At 33.1% G+C, this 20,935-nt stretch overlaps 1 protein-coding gene across 1 annotated transcript in view; it reads right to left on the bottom strand.

The window, feature by feature from the left end:
* Nucleotides 1-20,935, bottom strand: part of LOC142339428 (synaptotagmin-9-like) — a 73,702-nt gene that overhangs the window by 41,355 nt on the left and 11,412 nt on the right. Inside the window, exon 3 of the mRNA XM_075389454.1 lies at nucleotides 20,785-20,923. Coding sequence (XP_075245569.1) covers nucleotides 20,785-20,828 — 44 coding nt within the window. The 5' untranslated portion in view covers nucleotides 20,829-20,923. The remainder of the gene's footprint in view (nucleotides 1-20,784; nucleotides 20,924-20,935) is intronic.

Genomic DNA, 20,935 nt, shown 5'->3' with positions numbered 1-20,935 from the left:
CGATTTTCAAATTCAGAGTTTTTAACAAAAACATAGCCAAGTTTTGATGGTATTGACATTGGATTATTTTGATATTCTGAGCGAAGTGAATTGATTTGGTCAGCGAGGCTAATCGATTAGTTATACGAAATAAGTTTAGAAATACTACGAAATTCTATGGTAATCTATTTTTTCAAATTCATGATAGCAAACATTCTATATTAATGGTTGCACAGTTATATTTATTCAGAACCTCGCGATTAAAAAAACATCAATCACCATTACAGAAATCTCATCTCCAAGCAAATTTTCGCCTTGCCTGTCTGCTATTTGATTGCCATTATGTCTATTGGCCTTGATGGTTTAAAAACTACTAACCATAGCTACTTTCCTCCTCTCATTGTGGTTAAAACCCATGTCTATATGCAGTACTTATCCTCCTCTCTTTTGTTGTAAATCGGTACATATGCTTTTAGTCCCTATTTAAGCATTCTTTTCAAGGGTATAAAGTCAATGTTTTTAAGATTACAGACCATTATTTCTATCTTTTTGTGTGTCTATGTATATGTATATGTATATGTATGTATGGATAAAATTGGAAGGAAATAAGTCTTTTCAAAACAGCATTTATAATCTTCAAATCTTCTCCCTAAGGGGGTTCTATCCTATCGATCCGTGCTGTGTTGTGCCGTGTTGTGGGGGGTATAAATTTAGGTAGGTAGCAGACGGTTTAACGATTTTACCACGTCTTCAATTTGTAAACACAGTTGGTTGCAACTTAATTAACTAGACTATGGCATTGTTCATATGTCAGTTTTACGGCTAAGCTCTACCCTTCTCAATTGTCTGAACATTCAATTAGCTAAAATAGTCTCAATTTGTCTTCCTGTCTTGATCTGCAGATTGGTCCTGGGACTTACCTATAAAAGTGAATTTATGGACTAATAAATCGCAATCACCGCTCAAACTTTATGGTTATTAAATGTACATCCTATTTTGTCTGACAAATGCGAAAAAAAAAGATAAGAGAAAGCACAGAAAAAGATTACTATAATAAAACAGAACACAGTTTCGAACAACGGTAGTAAATTGTGCAATTTTTTGATCGCTGATCAGAGTTAATCTTAATATAAGACGTAGATTTTGTTTCTGAATAGCGTTTTCAAAAGTGAGGCTCAGTTTGATTGCTTCATTATGTGCAAATATTAACGTGCATTATGATAATTCACCGTGATTCTCGCTTTAATTTCCTTCAAAGTTCTTTAAAAATGGAATTTAAGTTCTTGAAACATTATGAATTTAATAACAATTAATTGGAAGTTCACGAAGCACTCGGAATTTTCGGCCTTCGGTCTTTAAAATTGACTCTCCTAAAAAATGTTATGACTGGAAACATCTTATATCAAAAAAATGTAGAACCTAAAAAATTAAAATCACATTAGCAAACGTTCGGATACAAAAAAAAGCTTTTCAAGGTTTAATTACGAGTCTTTCAAATGTAATTGCTGCTATCTTTGCTTTATTTCAAACCACTAAAAATGCTTCCTAAAAATATCGCGAAATTCAATAGGACTTCTGAAAATTTTTTTTGAGTGTCCCAATTTATTTTTATTGGAGCAACTCTTTGTGGGTTATGTTGATTAATTATGTTAATAATGTTGAATAATGGCACCCTGGTACCACGGCCGTCGATTTTCTTCAAAAAGAAATACGCAAAAATTTTATACTCATGGCGGCAAAATTAAATCCGAGGTCAAATAAATTATAATTCATTTTAATTAGTTTGCGGAATGTCATAATGCAAACAAGAGACTTTGTCTCCCAAAAATTTACAATATAGGCAGTTACTTTTGATTTGATTAAACATTTCAATATTTCAACATTTTTTTCCTTAAGGAATGAATGAGAACTTGTTTTCCTTGATTAATTACAAACAAAGTCCTAACAAAACAAAGTCATTGAGGCTAACCAGGATTAAAAAATTACAAAAAACAAGTTTGATTCCTTTATATATTATTTTAACAAAATTGATTACCTCTTTATGGGAACAACAAAATCGACCGTCAAAATGATATCTTTTGAATAAAAAAAGCATTGAGGCAGAAAAGATGATGCAAGAATACGCCGTTGATATTTGGTCCGCGGTTTCCACTTTTTCTTCACAATTACCGTACTTTAGCCATGGCGAATGAAAAACTGTTTGAATATGTTGAGATGTTTCTTGTCTGCGAATAAAACAAAAGCTTAAATTTAGAAATGTTTACATTTAACCCCAGTTTTAAGGGATCGCATTTAGATCAATTCCAGAATGCCTAGGAAAATTACATTCAACCCTTTACTAATGCAGGGGTGCAATAAGAAAAGTCACCCTCTTGCTTGCATTCCAAAAAAAGTTTTAAAAAATAGTTTTTTTTCAAATATTACTTGGAAGACCTGAGTCGAGACGGGATGGTTATTTTATAAGTTTGGGTAAGTTTGTTCCGGTCGAGCTCTTTGGTGACTGTTGCAAAAAAGTTAACGTTGCAAAAATTTCGACGTTAAAAATTGGCGTGTGCCTTGGATTTGTTCAAACGATTAGATCTCAAATCTGAATCAATGAAAAAGGGCATGAGGGTGCGGTTAATATGAAAAACAGAAACCGCCTATCATCGGACAAAGAGACCTGGAACGAAATCAAACGAGGGGTTGACTTTAATTGTAGATTGCATAAACATAGAAAAATCAACCGCACTGGGTAAAAACGCGGGAGGTGTCCAAACCAATCAAAAATAAAATTGTTTCAAAGTGTAAAGCTCTGCTTCCTCAGTAGCATCGGTGATCCAGACAATTAATAATAATAATAAATTGTTTTCAGGTAGGTTAGCTTTGCTGTACAAACTAGGCCGCAAAAAACGGCCACTTACTTGATAGGTCATTAAAAAGTCCGATGGTCCTCGTCAAGTGATGCCAGTAGCATTACTAAGAAACTTTAAAAGACAGATTGTCAGATGCTTAAGATGCAAAGGATTTGAAATGACAAGCTCAATATAATACGAAACTATCTGTTGGTTATTACTAATGTAATTGTCTCTAGAACTATACTGATAACGTTTCAATTCTTTTTTACTCAAGATTTGTACTTCTGAAATGAAATTGGGGTTAAATTTTAATTTAAAGTTCAACAATTTTCTTATTCTTACTCCTAATCGTTTAGGGCTAAGTCTACTAACCGCGTTTGAACTTTTTAACTGACGGGCTGATGTTATTTTTAACTCAACTGACTCTATTTCTTTCTTTGTTATAAGAAAATTCAGACTATTTATTTCGCATTCCGATCTAAGTATCTGTGTTAATCTTTTAAACAGTTCAAAAATGTGCAAATCTTTGATCGAATGCATTTAATACTTTTCTCGATTTTGCAGTGTTGATTCCGTTTTTCTCTTTTTAAACATGATTCTGGTAATTTGTTTTGATTTTGCTTCTAGAGGCCGAACTGAGACTAAAACACCATAATTTAGTATTGGTTGTACGTAAACTTTATATGTTACAAGAAGCTGTGCAGTTGCTAAAATTGATATCAACTTATAAATTAATCCAGAAAATTTGGACAGTTTCGCACATAATTCGAGGATATGCCAATTAAAATTAGGTTTTTCGTCAATATGTACTCCTAATTATTTTAAAGACGTTTTTTGACTGATCGCATCATTCTGCAAAATTATCTCTTGTTGAAAAGATTTTCTGATTGCGTTCAAATTCACAGGGTTGGTTTTTTCTAAATTGAGTGTCAATTTGTTTTGCAAAAAATAGTCGGCTACATATTCGATTGACTTTTCAAATTTTTCTTTACTTGAATACGCATTTTGCTTAAAAACAGCGTCATCAGCAAACAAAATTGCAGTTGAGTCACCGCAGAACTCCTGGGTATCATTTATATAAACTAGAAAGAGCAGTGGTACTAACACAGAGCCCTGCGGCACTCCATATTCTATTGGTAAGAATTCCGACCTGAACTCAACCGATTTGACGCATTGCTGTCTGTCACTCAGATAGGATTTCAGTAATTTATGTACAGGCCCTCTCATTCCTATGTTTTCTAGCTTTTTCAGGAGCAAATTTTGTTCAATTGTATCAAATGCTTTCTTCAAATCTATGAAGACAGCCTTCACTTCTTTAAATCCATTTTCCCAGTCTTCTCTGATTTCCTCGAGAAAATTGACTAATGCATCAGTAGTCCTTCTTTTTTGTCGGAACCCAAATTGATTTTTATTAGGCAAATCGTATTTCTCGAGGAATGTGGTCAATCGATCACAGAGTATTTTTTCTAGTATTTTTCCAATCGTTGGTAATAAACTAATTGGCCTGTAGTTCTGAGCTTCGTAAGCATTCCCGCACTTATATATTGGAATTACTGCTGTTTTTTTTTCAAACATTTTGGGAAGGTTCCTTTTTCGAAACAATTTTTGATTAAAAACGTCAATGTAGGAACTATAGCATATTCTATTTTTTTAAGTAAAAAATTATTGAGACAGTCACAATCAGTGCTGTATTTAATTTTCAATTTTTTAATGACTAGTGAAATTTCGGCTTCATTTGTTGAGGTCAAAAACTTGCTGTTTAAAGTTCTCTTTGTCTACCATTTTTTCCAGGATCAATGAATTTCTTCGACAAAATTTTTCCGATAGTTGTGAAGTAAATGTTAAAAACTTCAATCTGTTTCTCTGACAACTCTTCTTTTTGTTTTCGTTTATTTTCACTCAATGTTTTGATTGTATTAAAAAAGTTGCTGCAATTGTTTTTTGCGTTTTTGTGGAACATTTTCTGATAATAGATTCTTTTGTTTTCTTTTATTTTCTCTCTCAGCTTATTCCTGATTTTATTCGTTGTTTTCGTTGTTTTTGTTATTTTTGTGTCTCTAAAAGTTCTGGAATAAGCTCTGTTTTTTGCTGCTAAATTCTTTATACTGTTGTCAATCCAATTTGGTTGCTGAAAAAGTTTTGATTTTTTCAATGGAATATAATTGTCATCTTCTTCAATGATAGCCTCTTGAAATTTTTCAAATGCAAGATCACAATCCAAAGCATACAAGTGTGACATAAGTCTGCCTAATTTGTTTCTTATTTTAAAAACCTTTTTTTCTAAAATTAAGTGGTTTTCAAGAACCGCCCAATCCCTGTAAATTTTGTTTTTCAGTGGTACAGTCTTTCGGACGAAGTCAGAGAACACGATTTGGACAGTATAGCGATCCGTTACAGCTGACTTGATTATTTCAATTTCTACTGTCTTCGAGCAGTAAACTACGTCAATATTAGTTTTCGACTTTGCGTTTTCTCTAGTATATCCAACGTTTCACATATTGCTTAAGTTGTAAGAACTAAAAAAGTCTTTTAATTTTGTAAACTTGAAGTTTTTGCTGCTATGGTCAATGTTAAAATCTCCTCAAACAATGAGCAACTGTTCCGGTTCCGGAGTCAAATCTTCAGAAAACGTTTGAAAAGTTTCCGATATTTCATTTATACTTGTCTTCGGTTTGATATAGATCACTGTTATTAAAAAATTTTTGCCATTTTTTGTGTTGATTTTCACAAAAATTGTGTTAAAATTTGAATACTGGTACAGTCAAACTTTTTAATAATTGTTTGTTGTAAATCCATCCTTACAAAGATCCCAACCCCTCCTCCTTTAGAAGTATTACGGTTGCTTGTAGCAATCTCCTGGTCGCCATCAAGGTTAATGCACTTTGTGTTAGATTGGTCCTTGAGCCACGTTTCCGTCAAACATATAGCTAAAGGCTGACTCTCCTGTTGTTTCATCAACACTTCCAACTCGTTCAAAATTTTGTAGATCGATCTGATATTTTGCAAGACTATTTTGTTAGCACTCATTTTGAAATTTTTTTCCCTTGAACACATTACCAATTTTTTAATTTTCTATCAGGGTTTCAAATGCATTTTGTTCAAATCTAATAAAATCTAATATTTAAAATTTGGAGAAAAGATAAAGTAAAAAGAAAAAAGAAGAAAAAAATCAATATGAATTAGAGTTTCAGCTACAGAGAGACCTAAATGCCTTCGATCTTTACCAAATTATCCCGTTTCTCAGGATGAAAAGTTAAATCACTCAAGCAAACGAATATTTTAGATCAAACAATTAAAACGGTCAAGTATAGTAATGCATAAACAGACACACAGGACAAACAACTGCTTCTTCAAACTTCGCTCGCGATCAATTAAAATATTCATTAATCGGTTTGGCCATTCAAGACTAAACAATATAACTTTCTTTTCTTGAATTGAGGCTCATCTCATGTGTTCTTGATTTAACGCTGTTTAAAAAGGCAAATTTTACTTAGCTTTGAATGAAAACTGAATCAGACCCCTATTTCAGTCATACATACCAAACAACTTTTCCCTTTTCCTTTTCCATTCATTTTTGAATTTGCGTCTACTTACCCTCTTAAAGACATGGATCTAATATTTTCCCCTGGGGAAGCATCAACGTGAAATTCCAACTGTGCGGCCGGAATATTTAGTACAGTGAGGCCTTGCGGTGAAGAAGGCCCAATATTAGATTACCCTGGCACCCTTTTAGAGGATAAATTGTATTAGGCATGACACCAGCGACACCTTATGTGAACTAAATTGTATTCACCTTTAATTTCATTCAAAAATGATTGAAAAAATGTGTGCCTGCAGCTTTTATCTATTATACTAACTAATGAAAAGATGATACTGAATTGGTGCAATAGAACCCAAAAATAAGGAGTTTCCAAAATATTCAAAAATTTGCATCTTATGGCTTCTATCAAAACCCAATCAAATCCCCACCCCAACTATTTTATTAGCACTCACAGATTTGGATAATGCTAAATCATTGAGTAGCAACCAACAGCCAATAGAAATCATTTTTTGTGTGCTTTAAGTCCTCCCCTTTTGTTTAGGGAATACTGGCAAAAAAAATCAAAACGTTTATAAAAATTTCTTGTCATAATCTCAAACGGCATGGAAATGCCAGTAGATCTTAAAATACATAACTGCATGATAACTGGCGATGCTAGCTGGCTAGTCCACTAGCACCGCGTTCTTAATCCTAGAAATCGGATGCACATTTGTTCACAACATGATTTGTTCATTTTGTTCATGATTACTAATGTTGCGAAAAATCAAGCAATAAACTAAGGAAATTATCCATGAAGAGCTGGTGGACTGAAAAGAGAATTATCCACTCAACTTGCAGACGTCTCTGACTTAATTCGATTGTCTGTGAATTGTTAAGCCATGCATGAAAAGCCACGAATAAGAAGACTCAATAAATCTAATTAGAGCTCAAATCAGCGCCATTCAAATTTTAAGATTTTGATCGCTAGAGCATCGACCCCAAAAACCCTTTTTGTTGTCATTTATTAACCAATTGTGCACGCGACAAAGCTGAAAATTAGGACACGTGGTTGTAACAATATCAAATATATACTGCTCGAATTGGCAGTGAGGATGGTTGCGAGTGGATGATCACTTTGGGCAATTGATTGAAAACTGATGGATGTAAGTGCTGCCAGAGAGCTATAATTTTAATACATTTAATATAAGCAACGATACTCTTTTTTGAATCGATTACGCTTACTTAAATTAAAAACAACACTTTTTAACAAATTGCTATCTTTAGACAATAGGACTCTGTTTTAAAAATGCCAGTCTTTAATCTCAAAAATTGTAGCCTTTTACAGTAAGCAATTCTGATATTGTCTACTAAATTTTTTGATTTCAGAAAAAAATCTTAATTACTAAATATTTGAAGAAACTACCTGACTCAAAAGCAGGGCTAATAGATGTTAAAAAGGAGGCTCGATAATGTGAGTTCGCACAAAGTATTCTGTCCCCGCTCAACCTGATTTTTGACTTAATTGTCCATCAAATGAGGAAGAGATAGAGAGCGTTCAACAAATCACGTATTGTTGGATAATAATTGGTGTATTCATTTAAAATATTACTTTAAGTTCTAACCACTATCCAAATGAAACACTATCCTATTGGAGGGCCAAAGGTATCTGTCAATAGTTAGATAAAGAGATAAGAGAAACAACCAAATAAAACGAAACGAACCAATACAAGAAAAAACCTAGAGTTCAAATAATTTTTACGAGGAGACGTTGTCGAGCCTATAAGATCAAAATCTGTTGCCAAAAAATATTGATTAAAATCGATTCCGCCTTTTTTAAGCGTGACAAAGATCATCAAACGCCGGTAAAACTCAAGAATTAAGTTTAAAAAAATTGTAAAAAAAATGTCGCAGCCATGAAAATTATGAAATATACTCATAGATCACAATATTGTTTCATTGGACTTTGAAACATAAGTGGACTTCTTACTAATTGAATACTTAAAGGAAAAGAGACTTCTTTTAATTGGAATGAAAAATGCAAAAATTAATTCAAAAATGACAGATCCAAAATACAATCAGAATTCTCTTTCCCAGAATTATCTTTAAACATAAAACCAATGAGACTAGCGTTAAAAATGTCATGTTATTTAGCAAATTTTGATGAAAGTTACGTCAAAATTAAGGAAAAAGTCAACAAAACAACAGAAATTAGGCTCACGTTCACATTTCTTCAAAACTCCGTAGCTCCTCGGAAAAATTGAAATTCAAAAAACTCTTTTAAATTTGAAGTTGTTCGATTGTAAGCTTTCTAATGATACCAATCACAATCTTATACGATGAATATATAGATAGGCGAAAATTGACTGAACAAAAAAACGCAGTTGAGAATATAGTTCCTCTCCCACTATAGTGGGTCGTAGCAAAAATCGAAAACCAAACAAGAGGGGGAAATTAAAGCTAACATTGAAAAAAATGATGAACCGAGGAAATATCACACCTTTCCAGAAAACTTTTTTAGTTTGATTTTTACAGCGCGACTTTAAATCCGTCAAAAGTGACATTAAATCTGTAAAATAAAGTGGCTTGCGCTCTATTTCTCTCCCATTTTAGTCCAAAATCTAGAGTTATGAAATATGGTTTATCTTCATGATTAAATTTTCTTGAAATACAGAAGAAACAAGAACCGATTGACTTCCCTTACCCATTATTTGCGCCAAATATAGAAGGATTGGACATTTTGACGTCTTTGTTGTCATCACTTTTGATCCGAATTGGGGCAGCAGGTATAGCAACCCAGTGAAACGAAACTTGAGCTTGATGGTCATGATAAAAAATATGATAAACATTGTAAATCTTGCCATGTTACACTGCAAGAAACATCAAAATATTTTAAAACAAATAGCATCTTTGCATGGGTATCAAGAAACAAGATCTTGACAATGGTATAATATATTCGAAGAGAACACAAAACCAAATCAAAGGTATAAAAACGTGCTAGAACGCTTGAACCACACGATCTGAGAATGCAGCTTCAATTCGAGGCTTAGGACAGACAACATTTTGGCACTAAATAAGCAAGTTTCATCAGTAGAAATTATAGACCAGAATTGAATAAAAAATATTGACGATTATTTCATACTTTGTTTATGGAATACAAAATAACACTTGCTCCGCTCAGATTGGTTTTATTATGAAAAAAACTGACAAAAAAATTAGGTCAAGGACATTCTATAACTATATGCATCATACGATTTTCATCAATGCTGTAAGTTGAAGATGGCTTCAAAATACCAAATTCAAATATAACAAAACACAGATCAATTTAAAGGCAATAATATTCAAACCACTGGCTTAACCACCAAAGCATTTGAAATTTTCCTTCCACATTCTAATTTGTTCGCATTCCATTGCATATTGAATACTGCCACACTTCTTCTAAGAAACTTTTAGGAGGGCCTACATTAAGATTCGAGCAAAAAATTTTTGGAAAAATGCTCCTTCAAAATTAAGCAAAAGTAATTGTTTTCAAATTATGGCGTCTAAAAGTTCAATTTGCGAGCAGAACACTCCGTTGAAAACACAAATGTTGAGTTTTTGAGAGTTGTATTGAACTAGGTAAAACCTAAGTAGCTGGAATTGAATGCAAAAACTAACAAGTGCTGATATAGCGTTCTTAATAAAATTTTTTTCAGAGTGTTTTCAAAACAGAGTGTAAAAGTCAACGCCGCAGGTTGAAACTAAGTGTTTAGATGAAAGAGCTGACAAAAAACTCAAAAATAAGATGGAATTAACTTTTAATGATACCGCACTTTTGAAAGAGATAGAGAGCTGAAAGGTAGGTCGGAAAAATTTTCAGCAAAGCGATCAAAATTTCGAAATTTTTGAGCAGTTTTTTTGGAGCGTTTTTTACTCATCTTTTTCGTGTTAAGTAGTTTTGCCAAAACATCATTGTAATAATTATACGGTTGTGAGCATTTTTCACTACCTCAGTGACTTATTAATCTGTTAGCTGCAACCTTGAGGTACTTTTGTGATTTCATGTATTTAGACGCCGGCTTTTTTAGCAATTTTTGTCTTCTCCTTTAGGTTCATACTGTCTTGGGTAACTTCTTCGGTTGAAAAAATTTGCATATTGGATCCTGTTATAATACAATTTCCTTGATATCAATTTAATTTTTGCTTAGTTGTAATTTTCTGCTTGGTTTTGTATAGTTTTTTTTAATGTTTAGTTGTTATTTTAAAGTTTACTCAAGTGTGCTATTTATAATCAATTATTATAATAAAAAAATTAGGCGTTTGAGAGGTCATAATGCTATGAAGCAAAGGATCCAGTAAAACAGGTGGATCAGCAGAACTTTTGTTTTGTGGTGTGCTCACAATAACTATTGACACTTAGATCATATATTAAAAAGTTAACCGATTTTGTGATTTGATTCCTTATTTTTTTCTTTTTGTCCGGTTTTTCACTTTTCGTGGGACGTAATAAGAAGTGTTGAGACGTATTTCTAGACGCTTTTTTTATGATAATCATTTGTCTAAAATAAACTTACATATTGGACAACATCATAGCGTGCAAAATTTTCTTTTAACACAAGAAAAATTCCATAATGTCACATTTTTTTTCTAATTGGTTTTCTCGGTTCGTTTATCGAAGCTGAACAATACAACGAAGTAAATGGTTTTAATACTTCAGTTTGTGCTTGGGTAGGGTGAGCTTTGACTTCGTAAGGCAAGTTTTACTTTATTTCAATTCTGGGTCTTCCAGTTATCATTTCAACTTCTGTTCACACGTTTTCGTGATTATTGAAATCCAAATGAAGTGATGATATGGAGAAACAGAAAGAGGAGCGAAAACGCGAGAGGTTTTTGCGGCGTGAATTTTTTAACTCTAAATTTAACTCAAAAAGTAAGAATGCTGTTTGAAAAAAATATGCTTTCTCGCCAGTCATTCTTTTGTCCACATGTGGCAATTCGACTTCAGTTTTTACTTTTTTTAATCATATGATCCGTTTTTTTCCATTAATAGGATCGCTTTGTTTTCTACATCGAATTAATTCAGCACATTCTACGTCTAGTTCATTGTTTAGTCGATGAAAATTCTATGAATTGTAGGTCATGACTTGTCCTGCTATGTTTTTCTGTTAGTCTTTCAAAATCGCTGTACTGAATATTGCTCTTGATTTGGACTGCCGGGTAAATTTATCATTCCATGTTTTTACAACAGTTGTAAAAATTAGATTTCCGTTTCTGCGCTAAATACTTTAGTAAACTCAAGACCAAAACTTAGAAATAGAAACATGCTCAGAAATAAAAAAAAAACATGAAGAGATTGTCAAAATGAATCTTGACCTTCAACAACAAACGTAAAATTGCTCGGTGCCCTCTCTGGTATATTATTGCTCTCATTAGATAATTGTTTACGCATTTATAATTGTATATAAAACTTGCAAACGCAAGTTCGCTTCTCTAATTAGAATAGAAAAAAAATTATAAATTATAACCATTATAAATTTAGCTCAAACGTGGTAATGAGAACAAACAAAGCGGGGAAAGAAAAATTCGCGCTTTATCCGATTGCTTCCTTTTCCTAACTTTCACAAAAATAACTTCCACAGCTTATAAAACTCAATGTATTATCTATGGCACTACTCGCTCGAAAATCGGCCGGCTCAAAATCAACAGATGAAACAAGGATGAAACACGTTCTTTTTACAATCCATTACCCTCAAGGCTGTAAAGTGAAATATAACCAGCTACTAAAGGCGCATATTTTGCAGAAGAGAGCGCTGTAGCTGCAAATGCCTGCTTCAATTATTACCTCTTTTTCCCTTATTTATGTTTACTTTAGGCAGATAGCTTCTTCTCCGTTCTGTGGGCCAAAGCGACCATAACCGCTTTCAATTGAATTTAAGATCAATCAACTCAATTTTACATTGTCAGGTGATTGCGTTTCCTAGGGCAATCAATCACATCAAAGTGGTCAGCTCATATCAACCTAAAAGTATCTTGGCCGAAAAAAATTGCTTCCCTGATTGCCACCTTTTAGTTACCATTCACGAATGAGATATAATTTAATACACTTCGAACGCTATTTCTTACAAAATTATATATGTATCCTTGTTTGATTACCGGGATTTTTGTAAAAGCATCAAATCAACAGCAAAAATGAATCTTGTATCCATATCGAATGAAAAAAGCCGAGGTCGAGACATCAGCAACATTAATCGTTAAAAGTAGAAAAACAATGGGTGAAGTTATAGTAAAGTTTGTAGGAAGTATGTTAAATGCGAAGAATGTGGCAATTTATGACCTCAAGTGACGTCAAATTTGGCAATATATCGCCACCAATTCACCAAATTCTCTTTTAAAAATTGACAGTGGTTGGGTGCAAAAAATTAAAAAATTACTCATCATAAATGTGGACGGGGAGGGGGGGGGGGGGGGGGGTTGTAGGAGGGAGGGGAGATATGATGGGCTGGGGTGTCCAACAAAAAAAAACAAAAAAATATGTTTTTCAAATAAGGTGAATTACTACAGGACCTGTAAATGAATTTATCGTCTAACAGGACATTGTTACAAAAGTGTCCTAACATTAAATCGATAGCGCAATTTTCATCAATGATAGAAACATTTTAAGTGCTTCTAAGCAGATTTTATACACGATATAGTGCAAGAAACTGTTTTGCTCTTTCCTTTTTCACACGCGCTCCGCGTGAATCTCCGTGAAAGAACTGAAAAAACGTTGCAAAAGAGGTTGGATATCGGTGAAAAGCTTCCGCGCTAGACGCACTAAAGTCAATGAACGCACACACTTCAGTTCGAGGGACTAATTGATGAACGTGGCTTTCTTTGCCTGTAGGACAGACAGTCAAAGAAAGCCACTTTTATCAATTAGTCCGCAAATTTATATTCCGAATCTATCCTTATAATCTGTAAAACGGTAGCAGTCAGCACTTTTTATCAACAAAAAAAGTTTGATAACAATTAGATTACAATCAAATCAAGGAAGGGAAACTTCAAGATTCGACGGACTGACTTTCAAAAAAGAGCTTGGTTGAAAACAGATTTAATTTTTTTCTATTGGGTTGTAAGTGGAAACTCCTCTTGGTGTAAAATGGTTAATTTGTTAAATAAGACACAAATTGAATGACTTGCAGGAATTTCATCTTAGGTTTTCTGGCTAAAACTACTTAAGGATTTCTTAGCACCGTCTAATTCAGAAATATATTGTCACCTGAAAAAGCCAATGATAGGCCTTGAAAAACTAACGCCTAATGAAAAAATGCGAGAATATCGTGATTTATGATCTAGTACCCTACTCGGAGTGTAAATGGGTCAAATCTGGTATCGGGCAGGTCTTAATCTAATTGGAAATTCCTTTTGGTTCACGTCACTTTTTTGGCTTGTCAGATTTAGACCAAATCTGATATTACATCCTTCAATTGTAAATTTTCAGTTCTGTTTTACTAATTGTTTTACATGGGTTATGATACACCTCTTCAAATCTGTTTTCAACAAATGCTATACTCCAATGTGCTTTTCACATTTGAAATACTTATTGAATTCTCATTGCAATTTTTTTTTCAATTTGTCTTAGCTGGGCTATATTTTCTAAAGGCTTTGATGGTCTACTGACTTTGATAGTTATTTTCAGATTGAGTACACAAATTTTTTTTGAAAATACCGGGTTGTTTTGTACAGTTTTTATGGAATCTGACAAGGACATGTTCCTGTTATTCTTCTTGTAGTTGATCTTCAAGAAACCTGATTAATTTTAAAAAAAGCCAAAAAAACTAACTATTAATACGACATATTTAGTAATATTAGGTTTTCTATTTAAGTTAAATGCTTTTTAAAACTGATCCGAATACTAAGTCTTTCAGCTTTCTTACAATTTATTGAACATCATTCATCCGTTTTGTCTTTTTTCAGCTTGTTGCAGTTTCTGAAAATTTTTTACTAAATAGGTCAAAGTTTCCTTAATATGATTTTTTTTGTACGAGTGATAAATTTTTGTTTTGTAAAAGCATCCGTTGTGGAAGATCGATAGAAAAATGTGTTTATAAAGGCTTTGAAATTTTTTTCAGTCAGGTTTGTTAATGAGCCAAGATTAGATGAACCAATACAAAAAACGTCTAAATCGAATCTCCATAGAGTGCAATGAAGGCTGAAATAAAATCTCTATAAAATTTTGAGCGAAAAAGAAAACATTAATGTAATGCAAAAAATATTTTATCCTTATTACTGCGCACTTTTTTCGTAACAGAAATAAAATTGTATGCAAAAATCTAAATCAAAATAACTCGATAAATCTGTGGCATATGATATCAGGGGAAACTGAACAGTTTTGTATCCGTTTTTGCGGGGAACGAACATGTTCAACGGGACCACTTAACTTTCACGTGAATCTTTCAGTTCTTTAATGATTTTTTGTTCTTTTGGCTCCAACAAGGTTTGTCACATTTGACTATAGATGAACCACAAAAACAATTCCGAGCTTTTGAATCGAAATTTTAAACAAAGACAACATGGCAAACCTAATGTGGGATAAAATGGCACAAATCAATTCAGCAACTACCCGTGATAATTTATTTCAAAATTTTTCAAAACTTGCATGTTTTAAATCATCATGCAAGAATCTGTTGAGATTTGAATCAGCTCATGACAGTAGATACATAGCAGCACATTACTGATATTGAGGCCAGATGGTTACCTTGCAAGACCTTGTACGATTCTTGTAAAAAATTGTTAACTCACAAGTTCTTGAAAAAGACGACGGCTATCGCAAGATCGTTCAAAAGGGTGGCTGTTCCCTAAGATCTTGCAAAAAGTATGGTTATCTTGCAAAAATCTTGCAAATTCGTTTCAGTAGAGCTCTTTTTTCTTTGGTTGATACAGTCTCATTATATTACATTTTCCGCAGAAAATGTCCGGGATTGAGTAGCGTGTCTTTTAAGGGGTAATTTGCCTTTAACAAAACTGTTTTAGGTAAAGGTGTTATACAGAAAAAAAATTCAATTTAATCTTCAAAGCGCAAACTCTCATTCTGTTTTCATTATCACTACGAGCTCAATTAGAGAACTGTTCAACAATTTTGAATTGTTCTTTTAATTTTCTGCGATTTCTACAATCGGAGGTTTCAATACAAACGTTCCAAGTTATACTGTTAATTTGCTTTCAATAAAGTTATATCATTTAAAAGTTTTTTTGGTAAATTTCTTTTGCTTACAGATTTTCTCAATTGATCATTTATTTTTTAAAAAAGATATTCTTAATATTTCTTTTATTCTGTTCTGAAAGTTTGATGAATTGGTTGCATATCTTCGCAACAAAGATCAAAATATATTGAGAGACAACGGATTTAAGTCACTCTGGTACTGTTTGGGCTTGTTCCAATTATTTGCTTATTTGCGAGATTAATGGTTCTCTTGTAAGATTCTTACAAGACAAAGAGTTTTCTTGCAAGATCTTGCAAGATTTCGAAAGATAACAATTCGAAGTTGACTATGGCACTGATTTTGTTTAAATAATGCAAAGCTTTGTTTGTCTGTTTGTTTCTGACAAAATAGTACAATTCATTGACTTATTTAAAGAAAAAAATTTGGCGTTCGTACATAATTTTCTCAACATTCATTCTGCTGAAGCTTTTCATCGATTTTTGGTTTTGAATATTATTCCTGAATTTTTTGTGTATCTGCCCCTATTGTTATAAATCTCAAGTGCTCAAACAAATTATGACTGGAACTAAGTACTACATGAACATATTTATAAATTATTTCCAATAACAGAAAATTAGAAGAATTACATCTGGTATTATCTAATTGTCTTCTTTTGTCTGCCTCAACGACCAATAAATATTGCATCTCTAGTAATGCACAGGACCAAAACCAACAATATAACAGAAATGATAAGCACATTGTTCTTATATTTTCAAAAACATTATAACAGGAGGGACAAATTTTGTAGCCATTCTTTTTCTGCACATACAAAGATCCTCTTCCGTTGCTGCCTGTCAATGCTAATCGGATTTGTCATAAGAAGTTATTTGCAAAATCTGACGCGTTTTTTGCAAAAATAAGAGCATCGCGCTATGTCTGTTATTTTAGTTGGTCTTTGTTTTTCATTATTGCCACTGCAGTTTGCAAATTAGACCGCAAAAACGAAAGCGCAAGCAGAAATTGGAAGTAAAATGGCACATGGGTAAACCGAATTAATTCAAAAAGCAATTAATTTAACGGTCTGCAAAAGATTGAATTTATGAACTAGAACACGGAAGCAAAAAATAAAACTGTCATTTTTCAATTATTTATAACTGACATCATTATAGCGTTTGGTTTAGACACTCAAGGAACACAGGTTGCACTGCCATTGAGTTACAAATTATCCAAACAGTGGAAGCTTAGTTTTTGATTACCAAGCAAAAATAAATTTGAAGTGTTTTGTGTTTTGATGTCAAAATTTCCTTGTGGGCCAAGTTTGAGATTACGAATGCATGATAATTTTCAGTTTCAAGTAGGGCAATAAATTCTGATGGATATTTATATCAACCAATGTTTTCCGAAAGACAGTCGAATATTTATTCTCTACAAAGGATTGTTTTCAATTGGATGAAGAAGTTTAAGAATGAAATCTGAGAGTTGACCTATATGAAGCAAACTTTGTATGAATACAGAAATTATAATACATGGGAGAGAATTTCCACGCGGGTATCTTCTGTCAATGATTTCAACCACAAATAGTGAACATGGAAAATGTGTTCCAGTGTTTTCATTATTGACTCCAATTCGTGAACCTCGAATTTTTCTCCCCGCAAAGCATCTCACAAATTACTTTTATTTATGTTTCAGCAAATCGTCATATTATAAAACTATAGAAAGTAACATTGGAGAAAACAAGAGGGCGCTCGAATAGATAACACAAAATGTAAAACGTCTGCCACTAATAAAGTGTGTTCTTTAGACAAAACCCTTTTTCAAACAGCAGTTAACGTATTGAATTACCTGAATGTTCACGACAAAAAGTTCCAAATCGCGTTGATCTGCATGATGGAGCATTATATATTTCTACCACACTACAACTCTCCTCAAGGCCAAACAAACTTTTTGAAAAAAAATCAAGGGATATTGAGCCGTTCTTTTCTGGCATTGGAGAAACTTCGTTTTCAAGTTTTTTTTATACACTTTAGATCATCGATGTTTTCAAAAGAGCGAATTAATTTTGCTAGTTGAAACTCCTGCAACAAACAACATAGCTGATATCTCCAAAAACCTTGGTTGCCTAATTTAGATTTTTGAAAATTGTAAGAGAAATTCTATCCTCTCAGCTTGAATTTTCAATTCCGACCATAAAATCAAATCTGAAGAAAAACCTTGTAAAATTTAAATATTACGAGCAATCTACCGGTCCAAGTTTTTGAATAAACTAACTCGTTTTTATTACCAGATTTAACTTTTCAAAACTTTGTGGAAGAAAAGGCGGTCCCTTATATGGAAATTCATGTCAGTGTTATTTTACTTATAAATTGGAAGCTGAAAACTGAAAAATGCTTTTCACCGCAAAATAGGTTTGACGGAGGCAGATTTATTGCAGCCTAATCCCTCAATTTACTTTTTTTAAAACACGAAATCTTAAAATTGTGCCGCTAAAGGATTAAAAATTTGTGAAAAGTCCGTACAGCTTAAATTAAGTACTTTTCACATTTATTTTTTCTTATTTTTCATTTTAAGGCTTTTGGTTGCTTTGTGGATACCACTTTCACAAGATTCAAGCGCTTTCCGCATTTAACGGAAGTCGGCGCCCGAAAACGCCAGCCACATTCTTTTAGTTCGGTACCAATAGATGCTCGTAATAATGGTTTCGGTCTTTCATCAGGGAGATTTTTTCTTTGCTACAATGATACATGTTTATCGCGAAAAATGTGTTGCCTTTTTATATTACGAGCTATTTTTAAGAAGTTATATGCAGTGATATAAATATTCATAAGGATCAACTTGCTTTCAGAGTACTCAATGTTTTAAAATTTTTCATCAAACCTAAAAAAAATTAGGTTCTTTATCAAATTGTGCTCACATGAAAGCCAGGCGGTAATTAATGATTCTCAGATACGGAAGAGGCTAAAATTATCAACAGCAGTTCAGCAAAAGTCGGTTTGAACTGATGCTGCAGCAATTGCCAGAGTCAAAAAGGGATGACTGACTCTGCAAAATGCACTGTAATTTATAAAAAGTTACATGATCATAATAAGCAAGACCAAAGGCAGGTTGCATTTTAAAAATAATTTAGCACTGAGATTTTTTTGTCACCAAAGTACGAGAAAACAGAATTTGTTTGTTGTCCAGCAGTAGCTTGTACAATGTATTCTTTTCAAATGGTAATAAAAAATTGGTAGCTTAAATTTTTTTTATCTGGTGTTAAATTTACGAGTTTTTTCACCAATTAGTCCCAAATCTTTAATATGAATTTTGCATTTATTGACTTATTACAAGACTGTTGAAAAGTGATTTCTGACCTCTGATCAACGTCAACAATGAAAGTTTGCAAAGATTGAAGAAAACCTTCAAGATCTGCAATTTTTGGGAATTGCTGTTATTTTGACATTGCGTTTGTCTGTCATTATGCCTTATTTCATTCTAGTCGCAAAAAAGTACAAGGAACACTTTGATTTTTTTAAATCTAATTTTAACCATCCGGTTGTAAAATCAATGAGGAACTGCCGAGAAATTCTTCTTAATCCGTATCTTGTCTCTCATCTTTTTCGATTACTGTAAGAGCTGTGCTCGTCAAGTCTTTGATTTTACCCCGCAAAGAGAAAGCGTCAAGGTTGAAGCGCAGACACATAAAATAAAATAGTAGTTTTACAACTTTTCCTAATTTAAAACAGGAGAAGGTAAATTGAGCACAGGCGGAGTTAATAAATTAACATTACCTGAAATAGAGCCAATCATTCTGCGATACAAAAGTCTACCTGGTTGATTTTTTATCGAAACAGTGACTGCCTCTTTATTTTCCAAAATAGAATTACAATTGAAATCTGACAATCAGTTTTCAAGGCCTGTTTTTATTGCTATAAATGGTTTGACGATCTGCTGCCATCTAGAGCCTCTCAAAGATTATTTTCTCGTGTTAATCCAAAGTTTAACATTTTTATGCATATTGTTTTCTGAAAACAGGCATTTCTCTGATTTCAGACTTTGATAAAAGATCTTTTACAACTTTTTCACGAGCTTTTCCTCCCCAATTTTTTATGGAACAATAAAACGGGCAAACAGCTAATATCTTTGACATTTACTTCGAAGTCACAATAGTTTTAAATTTTAGGAAAATTAAGATTTAACAAAAAACAATCAAACGTAAGAAAATGTAAGAACGCAATAGAACGAGCAATGAAGAAAAACTATTAAGTTATGAAAACATACTTACATTTGGAGCCGTCTTATTCCAATCCAAACATTCAAAAATAACCGATATTGATTGTTTAACAAAGAATGCGAGCTAGTTCCCGATTACATGGACAGGTAGGACTGAAAAAAGTAGTGGATTCGAATCTTACATTAATAATGCGAGTTGAAACAACAAAATCGGATAACATCAAAAGAATTCACGGCATCTTTTGTTTTGAGAAATCAGGACCTTGTGATTACAATTCTACTGAATCGAACGCAAATGTTGAAACAAAAGCTGCTTACGCGGCAAATTTTTGAACTCTTGTCTTTAGATTGTATTTGAAGGATGAAAAATCGGTCGGTGCGATTTGAATAGAATAGAAAAAAGCTCTAAATTTGAAGCAATGATACGTTTTTATAACAAAGTCGTGTTATCATTTTTCATGGAAGCCTGGCATAAAATAATTATATTTATGGCGTTCTCCTTGGACGTTGTAAGAGGTGAAATTGTTTTATGGTTGATTTACGAGCCAAAGTCAAGGATGAATATTTTTGCTTCTTTGATTGGTAATAAATGAAAAACGCGCTCTTTTTGTCAGCGCCTTTTGTTTGATGTTATTTTTATCCTCAAGCGCAGCCGGTACTTCATTGGTTCTCTTAGTTGGTTTGATAGACAAAAGAGAAACAAAGGGTAAAGAGGTCTAGTCGGACAAAATCACCGCAAACCCTTTTAATAAACTAAATACATTTATTACAATTAATGGCGGTTTTTTTTGCATAAGTAGGCAGTTTCAAAAGTAATTGGAATTGCTCTATTAATTTGCGCAAGGTTTTTTAGTCTCAATTTGTTTTCGCTTAGCCGCTCCTTAGAAATCGCCTAATCGTCTGTACATTTTTACATTTTGCAGTTGGAGCGTTTAAACCTGCTGTTTCAACTTCCGATAAAAAGCATGAGGTCGATTTATGGACCGCTCTCAAATAAAGTTACCATCTAAACCCTTTTAAAATACTCAAGGAAGTTACAATTTTCGACTATATTATACGTAGGCTATGTGAGACAGCTAACCTTCGTGCGTCTGCAACGCTGTTGTGGTGTGGCTGTAGAGACATACTGTTGGGTAGTGTCTGTCTGATTCTATTGGACGATGTGCGCAGATATGAGCTGATGGCCGAAAAGGAAACACTGGTCTTGATTCTTGTCGTTCCTAAACAACAGG

This window comes from Convolutriloba macropyga, chromosome 5 (genome assembly GCF_964194025.1).
Source record: "Convolutriloba macropyga chromosome 5, txConMacr16.3, whole genome shotgun sequence".
NCBI classification, from domain to species: Eukaryota; Metazoa; Xenacoelomorpha; order Acoela; family Convolutidae; genus Convolutriloba; species Convolutriloba macropyga.
This window is presented reverse-complemented; position numbering and strand designations above follow the sequence as displayed.